General features: G+C 33.1%; 1 protein-coding gene across 3 annotated transcripts; it reads right to left on the bottom strand.

The window, feature by feature from the left end:
* Positions 1-1435: 1435 nt before the first annotated feature.
* On the bottom strand, positions 1436-12648 carry Sam-s (S-adenosylmethionine Synthetase). 3 transcript variants are annotated; one of them, XM_083036070.1, is made up of 10 exons: positions 12435-12648; positions 10085-10894; positions 8330-8407; positions 7822-7944; positions 6187-6299; positions 5065-5208; positions 3998-4216; positions 3679-3861; positions 3407-3540; positions 1436-3200 (listed from the first exon to the last, which is right to left on the bottom strand). In XM_083036070.1, exons 2-10 carry the CDS (start codon positions 10197-10199, stop codon positions 3095-3097), a joined length of 1215 nt encoding a protein of 404 aa, XP_082892196.1. In that variant the 5' UTR covers positions 10200-10894; positions 12435-12648; the 3' UTR covers positions 1436-3094. The 3 variants fall into 3 exon arrangements, with proteins under 3 accessions (XP_082892196.1, XP_082892194.1, XP_082892195.1); XM_083036068.1 differs by lacking the exon at positions 6187-6299 and adding an exon at positions 7137-7249 and having other exon boundaries at positions 12435-12647; XM_083036069.1 differs by lacking the exon at positions 6187-6299 and adding an exon at positions 7137-7249 and having other exon boundaries at positions 10085-10891; positions 12435-12647.
* Positions 12649-16941: the final 4293 nt, after the last annotated feature.

Below are 16941 nucleotides of genomic sequence, written 5' to 3'. Positions count from 1 at the left end.
ATACCTATATAAATCACTTTATATATTATCTCTATTATTTCTTAAATCCATATATTTTTTGACTAAAATATATATCTATATGATTAATTATAGAGTTTTGTATAAATCGTAATGAGAAGAATATATATATATATATATATATATATATATATATATATATATATAGAGAGAGAGAGAGACATTCTTAATTATAAAAAAAATAATTCGTGATATAAAAAAAAACTGTCATTTTATTTAAATCTTTTTACTAAATAATGTTTTATATTGTAGTAATAGTATTGCTATAATATAACAAATTGCACAAGATATGAAGGCTAATTTGATTACGAGGATTATATATTTTACTTTTTTGTAATGATTTATATATCTTTATATTACTGAAAAGCAGGGACCCGGACCGAACCGGAACCAAAACCGATAACCGTTCCATAATCGTTTTTTTTAGTAGAACCGAAACCGTAAACCGTATTGAAATTTTATTAAATTTATAACACCGGAACCATAACCGGATATTTAAATTATTTCCGGTTTACGGTTCTTTTCGGTATTTTATTCTAGTTTTGCGCAAATGACGGAAATGTCATGATAACTACCTCCTCGAATACAATTAAAAATAAATTATTTTTAAAATGTTCTTAAACGCATGTATTATCGCAATAACGATAGTTGTGAAGATCGTATATTTTCCATTATTTTTATATATCAATTATCTACATTTACGGTTTTTTTCGATATTTTTTTCTAGTTTTGCGCAAATGAAAATGTCATGATAACTGTCTCCTCGAATACAATTAAAAATAAATTATTTTTAAAATGTTCTTAAACGCATGTATTATCGCAATAACGATAGTTGTGAGGATCGTATGTTTTCCGTTATTTTTATATATCAATTATATACATGTAAAAAAATTAATAATAATTTTTTAAAGTAATATAATTTAGAAATTAATTTAATTAGAAAAACGAAAAGTAAAAATTTTAAAAACCGGAACCGTAACCGAAAAAATTGTAATTTAAACGGTTTCGGTTTCCTTTATTTATCAAAAAACCGAAACTGGAACCGGAACAGTTATTAAATATTTTATTAAACCGTAACCGAAACCGAACCCTAATTTTGTTTCGGTCCGGATCCCTGCTGAAAAGTGACACAAATACGTGCAAATGCATATAAAAATTGTTTTCTACGTTCGCGAAATATAGCCAGTCGCAGTGTCTTGTGCAACAGAGCTCATATCGTTTACAGAAAATGCAATATTGGTCCGTTAGGTGCAAATTATGCGTAATTGGGAAGATTGAGGAGTCAAATGTAGAGAGAGAGAGAGAGAGAGAGAGAGAGAGAGAGAGAGAGAGAGAGAGAGAGAGAGAGAGAGAGAGAGAGAGAGAGAGAGAGAGAGAGTGAGTACCTATATAAAAAAATAAATTATACTAAGTAATGTTTTTTATTAAAAAATCCGTTTTATTACGTGTCTTTCTTTTACGATTTTTTTGTGCACTATTACATATATGATATATATATATATATATATATATATATATATATATATATATATTGCCGATATTATAATTTACGTCGCAAATCGCACACATCAATTCTGACAGAGACTAAATCTTTATACAATTTCTCTATATTTGTTTCCCATTAAAATCTTCGATAATATGTCGGACAAATTGTGTCGGTACCAAAAACAATTAAAAATTCTACATTTTCGAGCTCCGTCACACCATCTGTGCTGGACCTCTACCAGGATTGGATTTTTTTTTCTTTTAATATTTGTCGCTAATTATTCTACTTAGTTAAAACTGAATAGCAAAGGGGGAAATGACCACATGACATTTCATGAAGCAGACACGTTCTCTTTATCATATATTCGCGCGTACTAAATCGGCGAAATCTAATTTCTCAATAACGAAGCTGATTAATTAGACTAACTTGATGAATCTTTAAATACATGTTTTAACAATGATTTTTCTCACCGGTAATGTACTGATCGGTCCGGTAATATTATGTCGCAACTATTCCGTGAAACTCCCGAGCATATGATATACAAGCGTCATTTCCTGCTTTGCTACGTACACGTATGCCAAGGACACGTCATCGTTATTTATATTTTCCGACATTTTTCCCGCTTTAACGATTGTAATGATCTAATGAAGATACATACACGAAAGATCGATCATATATATAATATATAGCGCTGATCGTCGAAATAAAATAAAAACGCTAAGTTATCGAGATCTGTGGTTTATATTTTCATGCATTTAAAAATTAGCTTACTATGAACAAATCGGAGCATCGAACTTTCGTGTACGTATGAGCGACTATTAGTACCGTGCTAAAAACCTAGAGGATTGTAATTATATTTTTTAAATCTGAAAATTCGTATCGATATAGCGCCTGTTTATACATTTTTCTTGCAGATGGAAAGTTATTCGCTATAAGTTTTTTCTTTTTTTTGTTTCCTGCATCAGCGATAAAATCACGATCTGGTTATGCCAGATTGAATTATCTAATTGAACGTTAAAGAAAGAAGCTTTTAGGACGTGAATATGGGCTTACAACAATACGGGTAGATACTCCGTGATAGATTCGGTTTACCCCTTTCACCGCGCGATGCATTTATTGTACCTAGATGGTTGTTTAACCGTGTTATTGAGAGGCATTAATCACCCGAAGAACCGATTCCGCGAAAAGTGAAGGAAGAAATGACCGTCCATATCCGTGTGTCGGATTACGAACGAGAGATTTGTACTATATGTCTGTCATCATAATAATATATGTATACAATAATCCGGTATACTCTCTCCACGGCACGAAAAAAAGAGCTAGAAAAAGAATCTCCCTCCCCTCCCCTCCAGTCCTCGCTACTACTACTAACATATTGGCATTTGAGAAATCGGTGGACTCGGTGGTAGTTGCGGCACGGAGATTCGATGAAAACCTCCAAAAAAGGTCTCGGGCGATATTTTTGTCATTTGATATAACACGGTTTGAGAGAGAGAAAGATAGATAGAGGAAGAGATAGAGAAACAGACGTTTTATCGGATGTCTAATTAATCGAAAAACGCCGAAGCCAACTTAAAACTTACTCTCTCATCAATCGAGAATCAATTTTTTTGGTTGCTCCCATGTGAAACCATCGCGTCCAAAATGACCATATGTACTGGTTTGTTGATAAATAGGATTGCGAAGATTCAGCTCCCTACGTAAGAATACATAGTTATATACTTTTAATTATATTTTAAAATCTTCCTTTTATGTTTTGTTTATTATCGGTAAATTATTATCTTACGATTCACCGTGATATATGGTAAGATGTATTGAAAAACAATGTTTACGATAACAAGTTGTGTAACATATAAGTTGATAATAAAATATGCGAGAAAAATATTCGAGAAATATACATACTTGACAATCTTTCCGGGTCGCAGATCAAAGTTTTTGTTCACTATATCTAAGAGCTCGTTCTGGGAGAGTGCGGATGTACCATAATCGAACACTGTGATTGATAATGGTTCTGCCACTCCAATTGCATAGGAGACCTAATAATTGCAAATATATATTTTTTTATATACATATATATAAGATATATTACATATAATCATATAGAATTTTGCACTAAAAATTTGTACATAAATATTTCATCAGTGACAATATCTTAATGTTAGCAAAAATTTTACCTGTACAAGACAGCGCCTGCAGAGACCGGCTTTTACCAGAGACTTCGCTACCCATCTTGCGGCGTAGGCAGCTGATCTGTCTACCTTCGTAAAATCTTTACCAGAAAACGCGCCACCACCATGTGCTCCCCAGCCACCATATGTATCTACAATGATCTTTCGTCCTGTGAGACCAGCATCACTCTAAAATTTTTTAACAAGAGCGGATCTCTTAATTTTTTGCAAGAAATATATATATTTATAAATTTTATTAAGATTTTGCTAATTAATATCAATATTATTTACATCGTAAAAATTTAATTTGAGATTTTGGCGATACCTGTGGTCCACCAATAATGAACAGCCCGCATGGATTCACATGAAAGACGGTTCTGTCGTCCAGGTATCTCGCTGGTATCACTTCTTTGATGACTTTCTCCATGATCGCTTTGCGTAGCTCGTCTAGACCGATTTTTTCGCTATGTTGCAGCGACACCACAACAGTATGAACTCTTATAGGTACACAAGCCCCATGATCCATAATGTACTCGCAGGTCACCTGTTGTACATACGTAAATTATACACTTTATAATTATATTACATTAATTCAATATTATAAAAAAAAATATATATATATATATATCGTCAGTGCCGTAACTAGCTTTTTATGTGCCCTAGGCAAGGTTTTATTTTTCAATCCCTTAATTATTTTGGGGGAAAAATAATAATAAAACGAAAACGATGTAACAATTGTTTATAAATAATTTTTGTGTACACAAGAAATAAGATAAGATATATATAAGATCATTCATATTTATTTCATATTTATAAATAAAAATAATTATTTTAATTGCACTTTTCTGGCTTTCATTGCAGCAAATTAATTGATTATATCATCATAATTAATATCTTTAACAATATTATATTCAATCGAAATTATGGAAAAATTCGATAATCGTTCTTGTCCAATTTAAAATTAAAAATTTGAAAATATTATTATATTTGAACAATTTTTTTGTTCAATTTCATTTCAAGGCCCCCTCTTTGTTCTGGGCCCTGGGCCTGTGCCCCTGTTGCCCCTGCCTAGTTACGGCACTGTATATCGTCAAAATATTATTTTATATTTAATGGATTATTCTCAGTTAAACGTTGACATCATGGCACTCAAGAGTAGCAAATACAATAAATCATCACTGAATAATCCATATTACTATATGTAAATTTTTTCTTATTGTAATAAAGTCAAGATCCGAGCATGATAAATATCGGACCAGACTCGGAATCGAACCCGGATCTTTCAATTTGTAGACGAATGCTTTGACCTACGAGTTATTTGGTGCCTCTACACATCGATGTTCTTTTATACGCTTATAAATTAGGATAAGTAAGAAATGTATAGAGTCAAACCTGTGTTTTTGAATCTGGACGAGCCCACCATAATTCACCACTTCGTCTTAATTCGGCGATTTTCTGATTCAATTTGTGCGCCAACACGACCGTCAATGGCATACATTCATCAGTTTCATCGGTTGCGTATCCAAACATTAGACCCTGATGGAAGAATTTGAGTTATTCCAGCTAAAATTTACGAGACATAAGCTTGAAGCGCATCAAACAGATACTTGTATACTGTTTTGTTATATATTGTTTTGAATAAATTTTTCAAAATCAAAGCACATTTTTATGCATAAAAGAAAGCTTATAGCTTAGAATAGAAAAGAAAATGAAAAATAAATTAGTGCGTATACTAATATCTATATTATATATAATTGTAAAGAAGCGGTAAATCTAACATGCAATAAAATGTGCCACATAGAGCCAGAACAGTAATAATATAAATATAGTAGTAGGGAGAAATAATCTCTAAGAGAGAGGGATTATAAATTAAGAATGATGCTAAAGTTTAGTTTACAAGCTATTTACAACTCGCATTTGTTCACAACACAGCTGCAGCATTTTCTAGTTTCTAGTCTACACAATTAAACATACTACCTAATGAATTGAAATTACAATGAAGGTTGTAATTTTTACAATTATGAACTGGAATTTTTTTTTGTTTTAACATATTATACTCTAAACTAATGTTAAAATCACATCAAAGTCATGATTATTCTACTGGGAATGTTATCTATCTACAGTAGTGCGAAACATATACAAATATCTCCAAATCATAAACTTTTGCACACACAATACATACATCTTACACATTCATTCGGCTTTTCTATACTTCTTACATCTCAAATAAATGTTTGTAACGCATTAACAAATGCAACTTTGGTGATAACGCAGTAAATATGTGAAGGACACTTAATACGTCAGTCGCATCATTTTCATTTCTACAGTGATGAAACAAAGACTAGTGGATTGATAAATATAAATAAAGAAGATAAAGTAATAAATGTTATTTGTACTACTAGCTACTAAAGAAATATACTTAGTAGCACACAAGTGCATAACAATCAAAGAGAGAAAAACAGGAGACAAAGAGAAGATGAATGAAAAAGTTTAACGATGGGAATGCTAATTGACCTGATCTCCTGCTCCCACTTCCTCGTCGCTACGGTTTTCATGAACGCCTGCCGCGATATTTGGTGATTGAGCATCGAGCGCCAACAGAACATTGCACAGCTTGTAGTCAAAACCTGTAGAAATCATCACAGGACGGTAAGATAAAATTATTCGCTACTATTTAACGCGCGTCGGCGTCCTCTCTCTTCTTCTACATCGGGCCTTCTTTCATATTATTTTTCGTACGAGATTCCGCCGGTGCATCTCGGGATTCTTATCAGGCCCTGGTCGATCCTAATATAATCCTGGCTTGATTAAAACTAACAGGATTGTTTCTTGCATGTACAAGTCCGGATATAAAGACTGTTTGAAATATTGAGTTTACTCTTTCGAAGATTTTATGCATTTCGTACAATTTTGACATATAGATTATTTTAAACAGATCTTTTATATGTATATATATATGCAATTTGAGAAAGAATAAATTATTTTTATACTTGAATATGTATTCGGACGCAGTACATGCAGCCTTATTTTCTAGATATGATAACTAACATCGGCACTTTGTTGGAAACATATCCTAGTGCTTTAATTGTTATCCATTTCCGAGATATTTCTGTTAAATTAAACATTTCTTACACACCGGATGTGGATGTGTGGAGTGTTGTGCATAATTTTGTTTTCACATATTTAATTTTACAGTATAATCGATATCCTACACGCATTCGTTTACATTACTTGCACAGGTACGTTTTTACCTGCGCATATATGTACACATACACATTTATATATACAAAGATATAATACACGCTCTGTCACACAGAATAGCAAACAGATTTTGAAAACGCGTCTAAAGTTTTTTGAGGAAGACGGGATAGGAAGGAATTAAGAAGCAAGAACAAGAGGAAGATCGTTGACATTGAATCATTTTTTGACTGTTCTGCGGCACAGGCTGAGAATGGGTTATGTACCTGATCACCTGCACCCACGTCCATGTCTTGCCTGTCCGTATGGACACCATCCGCGATATTTGGGGATTGTTGTTCGATCGCCACCAAAAGGTTCAACGTACGCCAATCGAATCCTGCCACGATATGCTTACGTTACACAGTCTTTACGCATTTCTTTGTATGATCTTTTTTTTTTCCAAAAGATAATGAGCAGGATAACACGGATTAATCCGATCGATCGAGGCATGGAATCCAAGTCAAACATCTTTCAATAGGTACATAAACTAAGAAACTTCTTTTATCTTTATCTCTCGATATTATCAAAAATATAATTAAAATACTGTAGAAAATTAATACATTAATACAAAAATTAATTGTGGCAAAAATCATAAGTGACGTTTGGCACTTGAATCTCTTGTGCCACAGTTCGATCGTGTATTTGTATTAATGTTTGATGAAAGAGAGCCATATGAGAGACGAATTTTAATAAGGACGAGGGAGCTGGCTATATTCAGCCACAGAGCATGCATGTGTTACTGTTAAATAATAAATGTTGATTTTCTCGTGAGTGTAGGAGTTCTAATATTTCACGCGCAAACATATATAATTAATATCCAACAAAGTGTCAGGGCAATCGAAAGAAGTGCCAGACGTGCATTATCGAAATTACGGATACACGCGTAATGTAAATTAGTAATTGTTATACCTTTCGAAGAATCGTCGTAACCAATATGCTTTACTGTGTCTCGAACGATCTTTTGATAATCCACTACAGCTTTCGATGTAATTTCCCCGCACAAAAGTATCATTCCAGTTTTCGTTACGGTTTCTATAATAAAACAAAATCCATTAACACAATATTCTATATATATTTATGTAATACGTAATACTATATATCTATGTAACAGAATTATAATTATTGCAAAAATATATATATTTTATTATTAGACAATACATTTAAAAAAGAATATTATAAAATCAACATTAAGATAATTATATTTTGAAAGATTGTTTCCTTTTTAAAATAATTTTCAAAATCTTAACAATTTAATTATTTATTTCAACAATATAAATGTAAATAAGTGATAAATACAACAGCCGTTAGTTCCGGCTTCAAACTAGTTCAGGGCCGAACAAACTAATTTAAATAGATGCAATCATACAAATATATATTCAAGTGCTTGAAGAAATTAGCATTGCATAGTTGAACTTACCGCATGCTACTTTAGCATCGGGATCTTGCTTCAGGTGTTCATCCAAAATGGCATCGCTTATTTGATCGCACATTTTGTCTGAAATATATAACATAAAATTAGAATAATGTTTAAACTAGAATATTTCCTTATATTCCAAGAAAGCTGACATAAATTTAATATATATTGTTGAATTGTACATGTAATATTTATCGTTTTTAATGCTAAATTATAACATTGAAAAAATATTAGAAAAAAGCAATTATACAAAGTAGGAAAAAAAGAAAAAAAAATGCTAATCAGCAATTAAACATGAATTTTTTTTGTAATCAATGACGATCATCTAGAATTCTAGAATCTAGAGAATTTCGATTTGAACATAATGATAAAATACCATGGTTTACAGCAATTTTGCTGGTTTTTATCGAAATTAAACAAAAAGGAAACGATTAACTTAAAGGAAACGATTAGAAATAAAAAAATGATTATTATAATAAGCATAAAAATGTAGAAGATATATGTATAAAGATATATCTCATGCATATACATATATAATGCGTAACATAATTATCGGTAAAAAAATTAAAACGAATAGATAATTCAATGTAACGATGCAAAACATTCGACTCATGAACTAGTTGAGTCATTCATTTTAGCAAAAAATCTTTTAACTTGTTTTTAATAAGAAATCTCGCGTAACATGTGCTAAATCTCATTAAGTTGATAATAGAATATCTTGATGCGGTTACTGTTAAATGTCTTGCATTTCCTTAAAAAAAAAAAAAAAAAAAAAAAAAAAAAAAAAAGAGAAAAAAAGATTTTTGGAGTAATATACTTTTCCAAAAAAAAAAAGAGACAGAGAGATAGAGGGAGGGGAAGAAGTAAGCACAGCTGAACAAAAGAATCTTCGCGCCGGCTTTCGAGAGCTAATCAGCGGAGCTAACATATACGGATGATAGATTTGCCTGCAACCGGCGTCTATTCGGGGCCGATTACGTTACTCTTGAATCTTGAATCTGCGAGCGACTGGCGTCGATCGCGCTGCGATCGGAGCGAGCACATGGCGACAGACAGCGACAGCGCGGCTATCGCTAGACCCTCGCGACCAACAATGTGCTCAGCCTCGCGCATTTCCGGTCTCGAGCGTGCGAAATCGCCGATTTCGGCGGCGAGAGAGATGATAAATGTTTACAGGTCGCGGTGATTATTACTCGACGATAGCACGACGTGAGCGAGGCGGAAACTGTCATTCGACAATTCTGCTTCGCTCGACTCTTCGCGCGCGCGCGACCGATAGCTTTTTCTAGAACATAACCCTGGCCTAAGAGGACGATTAACGTTAGGCCTGGCCTGAACCCAGGCGGGAAAGATGGAGAGGAATCAATCGAACGATCGCATTTAGCGTACCGAGATCCTTAGGAGAGTAGGACAGGGAAAGAGCGGTGTGAAACTATATACACGCGCCCGCGATTACGAGGGCGATCCTCTTCTATGGCGGCATTACGCGACACGGTGGTAGCAAAGGGGGTACAGAGAGAGAGAGAGAGAGAGAGAGAGAGAGAGAAAAAGAGAGAGAGAGAAAGAGAGAGAGAGAGAGAGAGAGAGAGAGAGAGAGAGAGAGAGACACAAATAGAGAGAGAAAGAGAGAGGGAGAGAGAGAGAGAGACAGATAGAGAGAGAAAGAGAGAGGGAGGAAAGAAATCGAAAAAGCTTTGACCGATATAGTGCAGGGTCACTAACTCGCTGGGCCCCGGGAAAAGGGTTGGCTGCGCTCACCTGGGTGTCCCTCGCCAACCGACTCCGAGGTGAAGAGGAAAGTGGTGTCCTGCTGCAGCTCGGGCGGCGCGTGGCCATTCGCGTAACCGTTCATGTGATGCGCGGTCTCCGGCATTTTCCTGCGTTTCGGGGTTGTCGCCGCCGTTGTCGTCGTCGTGTCGTAGCCGATCCTCGCCACTCAACAAAGAGAGAGAGAGAGAGAGAGAGAGATAGAGATAAAGGGATCCTTGCTGAATAGAGACACCTCCGCACCGTCGAGCTTCTCTGTCGTTTAGCCGTCTGATCCGCTTCTAGAGAGTTTCTCCACGTGCCTCCTTGTCCTCTTGTGCAAGCGTTTCTTCAGTCGCACTTCGTTCCGCCGCGGAATTACCGTTGTTTGTTGCGGAAACCGTGTACAATCGGTTCCTCACGACGGGTATTTCACGCGAGATCGAGGATTCTCTTCTGTCTGTGTTTTAGGCGAGACGCGACGGCGTGCACGAGATGAAGAGCAGGATCGGGTCGAGCGAACGAGCTCTACACAAGCACACGGCACACCGCGTAATGATCGGGAACGAGCGAACGGACGAACGCGCCACAGCGCGTAGCGGGAAGTGAAAGAGGTTCCGCGCGCGCTGCAGCCCGCTATTTATAATCTCGGCGCGCCTGCCTGCGCGATCAGCCGGTTCCGCAGTCACGTGACCCGCCTGTCAAATCGGCGCGGAATTTGAATCGAGGACTCGCCGAGATCCGCGTGGCTCTCGCGTCGTCGCTCGTCGCCCGGCCTCGTGGCTGCTCCTTCGTCGTCCACGTGCTCCGAGTCTTCTTCTGCTGAAAGATACAACTGTGCTTTAGAAAGTGTGCGAGAGAAATTTGCACGAGATTAATCAAATCGATCTTGTGTATCGGACAGATTTTCGCGCGAAATAATTTCTGCGCTACTGAATTAAATTATCATTCCGCTCGAGAATCGATTGACGTGGTACTGTGTCTATTTAAATAAACACACATACATTATCTTTCATTTTAATTTCTCGTTTTGCATATATCAATGTATTAGAGAAAAAGTATTCCACATATGAATATTCAATGATCTTAATATATTGATCAGGATTCTATCAGGAAATACAAATATTTGGTCGTATTGTACAATTAAATATTATAAATTAAAATATTATAATTAAATATACTCTATAATTAAATATCATAATCATATAATTAAAATATTTTAGAAATATGTAAAAATGTAAAAATATGTAAAATTTACGTTGCAAAAAAGTAGTGCGTGATTTATGAATTTTGCGTCAAATTGTAATTTGCAGAATTATACTTTATAATATAAATTATTCCTTCGAATAAAAAAATCATACAAATTATTTCTCATTACGTTTGCGATTTTTTTTAAATAGCAATCACATTAAGTATGTCGCAAGAACCGCATCACAATACTTTGTATAAGTTTCCTCATTGCTTTACTTACATCAAAGACACGAAAGATTTATCGCGCGCGCGTTTTATGGAAATATTCTGTGATAAACATTCGTCAATATTGTATATCAATTTGTCAACAATATTATTCACGATTCTCGGGAATAATTTTTATTAGTTTGCGTAATGCTGAATCATTAAATATAGCGTGATAGTTAAATTAAAATTGTGCAATTTAAATTTAGTGTTTTGTGACGATCTACACTTTTATAGCAAAAAAATTAGATCTAATAATATTTTGCATTTATAATAAACGAATAAAATTCCAAGAATGCCAATAAATAACAGATGATGTAAAAATCTCATAGTATTTTTTTGCTGTAAAACTGATGTGTCATCCGATCATCCGATGTTATAATTAGTTAACTCAAATTCTAATTTAGCTCTGCAAGCAGAGTAGATTTGAGATAATTTTGTTTAGTCATTGATTAACTTTATTTTAATTAAATTATGGTTCTAACTTTTGATTGTTAAAAAATTAAAATTTTTTAAAACCGAAGTTGAAAATGATAGCCCTAAAGTGACACAATGATAAATTTGTAACTTATCATAGTATATTAACGCTGGTACTGGACTATCAATGTGACACTATGATCTTCACGAATATATCTTATAATTTGCTCAGTCATACTTTACATTTTAAGCTTTTAACATTGCATCATGCTGAGCCATCTATGAATTACGAAACAAAAGAAGTGATTCGTATTTTTCTGTATCATCTTGCGCTTTCAACACACTAACATATATAAGTATAATCGTCTGAACCAGAATTTCATTTCACTCGCATACAATTATCGGCTTGATAATGAGACGTATTTAGCACGCTCAACGATAAAGATATGAATGGAGACCTCGATGTATCCAGTTTACGATAGATTCTTACCGATAACGCCAATCAAGTGCTTATCAGCATTTGATTTTATTCTTGCGTGTTGTGATTTCCGCTATACAGGCGTCGAATTTCGATTTAAACAATTACGTCCGCTACTCTTGCGTTTTCTTAACAGAAATCTGAATCGCGAAAGAGACAAATCGAAATCACGAAAACTAGAGCACAATCACGAGACAATGTTATCGTCGCTCTTCGAAATTGCATTGCGAATATGAGCAAACCGGCCACACTTTTATATATCACTCGGCGGTAGATCGAGGAAGTCTTGAAAGGGGTGGGGTTGATAGCCGTGTGTATGCAGATGATATCGATATGACAAATCGGTTTTACAGCAAATTGATAGTTTATAATTTTGCATATATTCTCTGAAAGTGAGATACAATTTGACATCTGCTAAGGATGTGATTTTTTCACTTTCAGAATGTTGAAATTCGAAATTTATCGCTAGATTGAGATACATCTTCGATGAAACGATTTTGAGTCTAAAAATCTAGATAGTTAAATTATCTCGAATCGAAATTTCTATAGAATTTAAGAAGCGGAGAGGGGAGGTGCATATAAGATCGATAATCTATAGAACTATGAAATTGTAAATTCAAACTACATGGATATATATAAGAATTTACAGAGTAAAAGATCTATAGAGAATATGAACTCATGAAAAGTGAAAACTTTTACATATTTTATCGTCTAAAGAATATGCGCTCTTTTTTCAATATTCGACTCGATAATAATATGATATATGTATGATACATAACAATAATGTGATAATTTAAAAAATAGCCTATCTTACACATTACTTTTAAATGACTTGTTAAAATAACTTGTCAAAATGTCTATTATTCTACATGTCACGTTTTATTCGCGTATGACGTCACAAATCATGTTAATAAAAATGAAATAATTGAGTGGCTGACTGGCACTAAGTTAGTGATAGCGATTATCTGAGATACTTGACTGACATCATGAGACCATAACTGAAATTAATGTCGACGAACTTAATTTAATAAACAACTCGCTAATTGTATGTAAATACAGTTATATAATTAATGTTTTATTGCAATTTTGTTTGCGTGAATTTAGTTAAATTATATAGATCGCCACAATTTCTTCCCGGATGAAATTTTCTTTGTTATCATGTGAATTGCATAAAAAAATGCCATACGTTTTTACGAGGAATAATTTAGCAGCATGCATAAAGCGCCCATAAATTGGAATAATAATTTTAATACATTACGCGTCGTCCTTCTTATTATCGTCCTTGCAAATTATTTATACATATTTAGTCTTTTTCTTGATATAACTATGTTAAATAATTTGTATAGAAACATTTTTTGTGCTACATATGGTCAGCATCTTCATAATATATTAAATAAGTACATTCTAGCATAACATATTAATATTAAATAATATTAACTTAGATTTAGATTAAATGAACACGATGCAATCTGTGTCAGCGATAACTGGTATAGCCAAGTAATGATCGCTTAGTATAGAAGTTACACACGTGCGATAAATATCGACATTAATTCATTTCAAATTCATATTAATTCAAATTAAATTCATTATTCTAATATTATTGATATCTAAAGATCTCAAAATGCCCTTCTAAATTTTAAGAAATATAAATATACGTATTTATACCATATGGTATAAATATATATCAAATAAATATATTTTTTAATATACGTATATAGATTTTAAAAAGATTAAAAATTAAATAATATTTCTCTCTTCTTTCCTATTAAATATTTACTTATAGAAGCAGGAAACAGGATATAATAAATGATAAATGTATAGGAAAAAGATCACGTATGGTTGACATCAGTAATCATTCGATATAGATTTAAATCATCTTTTAAAAATTATTTTCTTTAATTTCTTACTCTTTCCATTTTAATAATTATCTTTATCGGAAACAAAAATTCTTAGTGACATTAAACTCAATATATGTGTATGCTCTCTTTATCATATATAAGACAATTCTTTTTTTTCTCCAATTTACAAAATTAGAGATCTTGAAGCGTTCGTAAGAAATCTGATATTTCTTATTTTATCATGTGCAAATATACATTTCCTTTAACATATATATTCGAGATGCATTAACAATTTTTTATTGTAAAACTTATTGTCACGGATCGATAAAGTTAAATCTTTCCTTTTAAATCGTCAATCTTTTGCTATCATTGCTATTCAATAACGATTATTAGGAAAATTCTGATAATTTAAAGATATCAATCTATCACCTACCATTACGAATTCTATGAATAAAAACTTGCTGTTTGAAGTTTTAATAAAAATCGCATGAGATAGTAAACCTGATAACATTTTATGCCGATAAATAGTTAAAAGTTGAAGCACAACTTCCGGAGATAAACATCTGTGTTTATATTATTCTTTACAGATTATCCAACAGAACAGATTATCCATATATAACTTCGTTATTTAGGATCCAAGTATCTCTTTTACCTTGCGCTCGAGATAAATCTCATCGTAAATCTCATTTATTTCGCGTTGACGTGCGCGGGAAAATTGCGCGTTTAGGCGTCTCTTGGAATTAGATCAATATCGTTCGCGAGTTCATTGAACCGACACGCATACAGCTCGTACAAACCAATGTATCTAATAAGCATAATTTTCATCGCGTTCATTACGCTTGGATACATCAAAGACGAACAGCTGATAAAGCGATCCTTTGTACTCGTATCGTTGTTAGAAGCACGATCAAAATGAGAATATATACATATCGCTAAGATTTCATATACATATATCCCAAAGCTAATCAAATTTCTGCTGACGTCTTCGTTATACACTCAAAAAAATGGTTTTGCAATTGTAGCAAAAATTTTTTAGGTGCAAAAAATTAACTGAGGTAGACAAATGATTAGCACATATTGCAATATCGTATATATTTTGCACGTAATCAATCTAAATGACAGAGACAGAACTAAAAAATGCTATCTGTGACAAACGATAATTCTATCTGTGACAAACGATATTCTATCAGATACAAAAAATAGCGATAATTTTTGTTGCGACATCTAGAAATTTTTTGCGTGTACAAAAATATCAAATGGAATTTTAACTATTTATCTTAGCATGTGAAGTAAAAAAGAAAAAAATAAACATATCTGCTATGATAAAGCGGAAAAAATCTTTAAAGCGTGAACTTTAGCTTAATCCTTTTGATTTATTAATTTATTTATTTTTGTATTATATATAATACTTTTATAGATATATCATCATTATTTGTATGCAGCAAATAAGATGCATTTATGAATTGTTTTTTTTTTTTTTACGTAAGCTGTTTATACGTGTCTTTATACGTGATTCTCTATGTTGTTAAAATAATATATGGTTTGGCTGTGTGAATGTGTGTGCTTTTTGTATTGATTTTTTTTCATTCTTAGCTCGCGAAAGACGCGTTAGTGATTGCGAAAGAGAGTCAGTGAAACGGCAAGAACGGGGCGAAAAAATCCGCGCGATAAGCAGCGCATTTCTCACAAATATTGTTTCCTCAACTCGTGTGTCTAATTCTGCAAATCATTTGGCGAGTTAAAAGTGATATGCAAGTTAAAAATCTAAAGACGCTTAATTGTTATTGACCTGCTCCAAAGATACGCGTTATTTTTATGATCGATAAAATATGCGTTCGTGAATATAGTTATTATTTAAAGAAGATATATTTTTGTGATCCTGAAATGAACTCGATCTTGACCTATCGATTGTCAGTGGTCGACGAGATCTCGATAGAATCTTTCGGCGACGAAAAATCCAGATATCATCGCCTTTCATGACTTATTACGATATTGGATACAATCGATATTTATACTTTACAAATCATGCTTTCTACTATCATTAATAAATATTTGTTTTTGTAATCATTTAATTTCCACGAATTATATATAAATTATCTTATCTTATATACACTTTTACGTAGTACCCTTTTATATCATTTGTATACACGAGATTTTGTATTAGTAACGTCATCGATGATCGAGCAATGTAATGTTGCAATAATTACATTACATCTATAACAATTAGTCTATATCATTACATGGAAACGTCTGTTATTATTTCTCATATGAGCAACACGTGTGAATGATTTTATCACATAATTGCGTTATATGATTCGTGTGCAACAAATCATATTTCGTTTAGCTGTGCATTTTAACAGATAAACTAGTAACGTTATATAATTCAACTGACACACGTGGCTTTTATGTAATTCTTTCACATATTCTGTATCTATCAGAATTTTTCTGAATAGAACAGATTGTATTAGAAGATAGTATTATTGTATAGAATGCTGCAACGTAAAGAATAGATTCCGTTACGTTTCTTTCATTTTTGTCCAAACTACACACAAGTCGAATAATGGGCTTTGTTATTGTGATTAACTCTTTTAACGATACAATTTGAAAGTAAAATTGTTTGCGTCAATAAAGTGAGATATGTTTTTATCATTTATTTATACAATTTTTAGAATAGAGTTGCA

This window comes from Prenolepis imparis, unplaced genomic scaffold, assembly GCF_030444845.1.
Source record: "Prenolepis imparis isolate NDT839.2.m4 unplaced genomic scaffold, iyPreImpa1.0 SCAF_4, whole genome shotgun sequence".
In the NCBI taxonomy this organism is placed as follows: Eukaryota; Metazoa; Arthropoda; class Insecta; order Hymenoptera; family Formicidae; genus Prenolepis; species Prenolepis imparis.
Note: the sequence above shows the minus strand (reverse complement) of the source record. Positions and strands in the feature narration are given on the sequence as shown.

Excerpts from the sequence above, each read along its gene's own strand:
- Sam-s (XM_083036070.1), bottom strand. The coding sequence starts at position 10,199 with ATGCCGGAGACCGCGCATCACATGAACGGTTACGCGAATGGCCACGCG. Across the intron at positions 8,408-10,084 it reads GGTTGGCGAGGGACACCCAG|ACAAAATGTGCGATCAAATA; the intron begins GTGAGCGCAGCC and ends TATATATTTCAG. Across the intron at positions 3,201-3,406 it reads CGACCCGGAAAGATTGTCAA|GGAGCTGAATCTTCGCAATC; the intron begins GTATGTATATTT and ends ATTCTTACGTAG.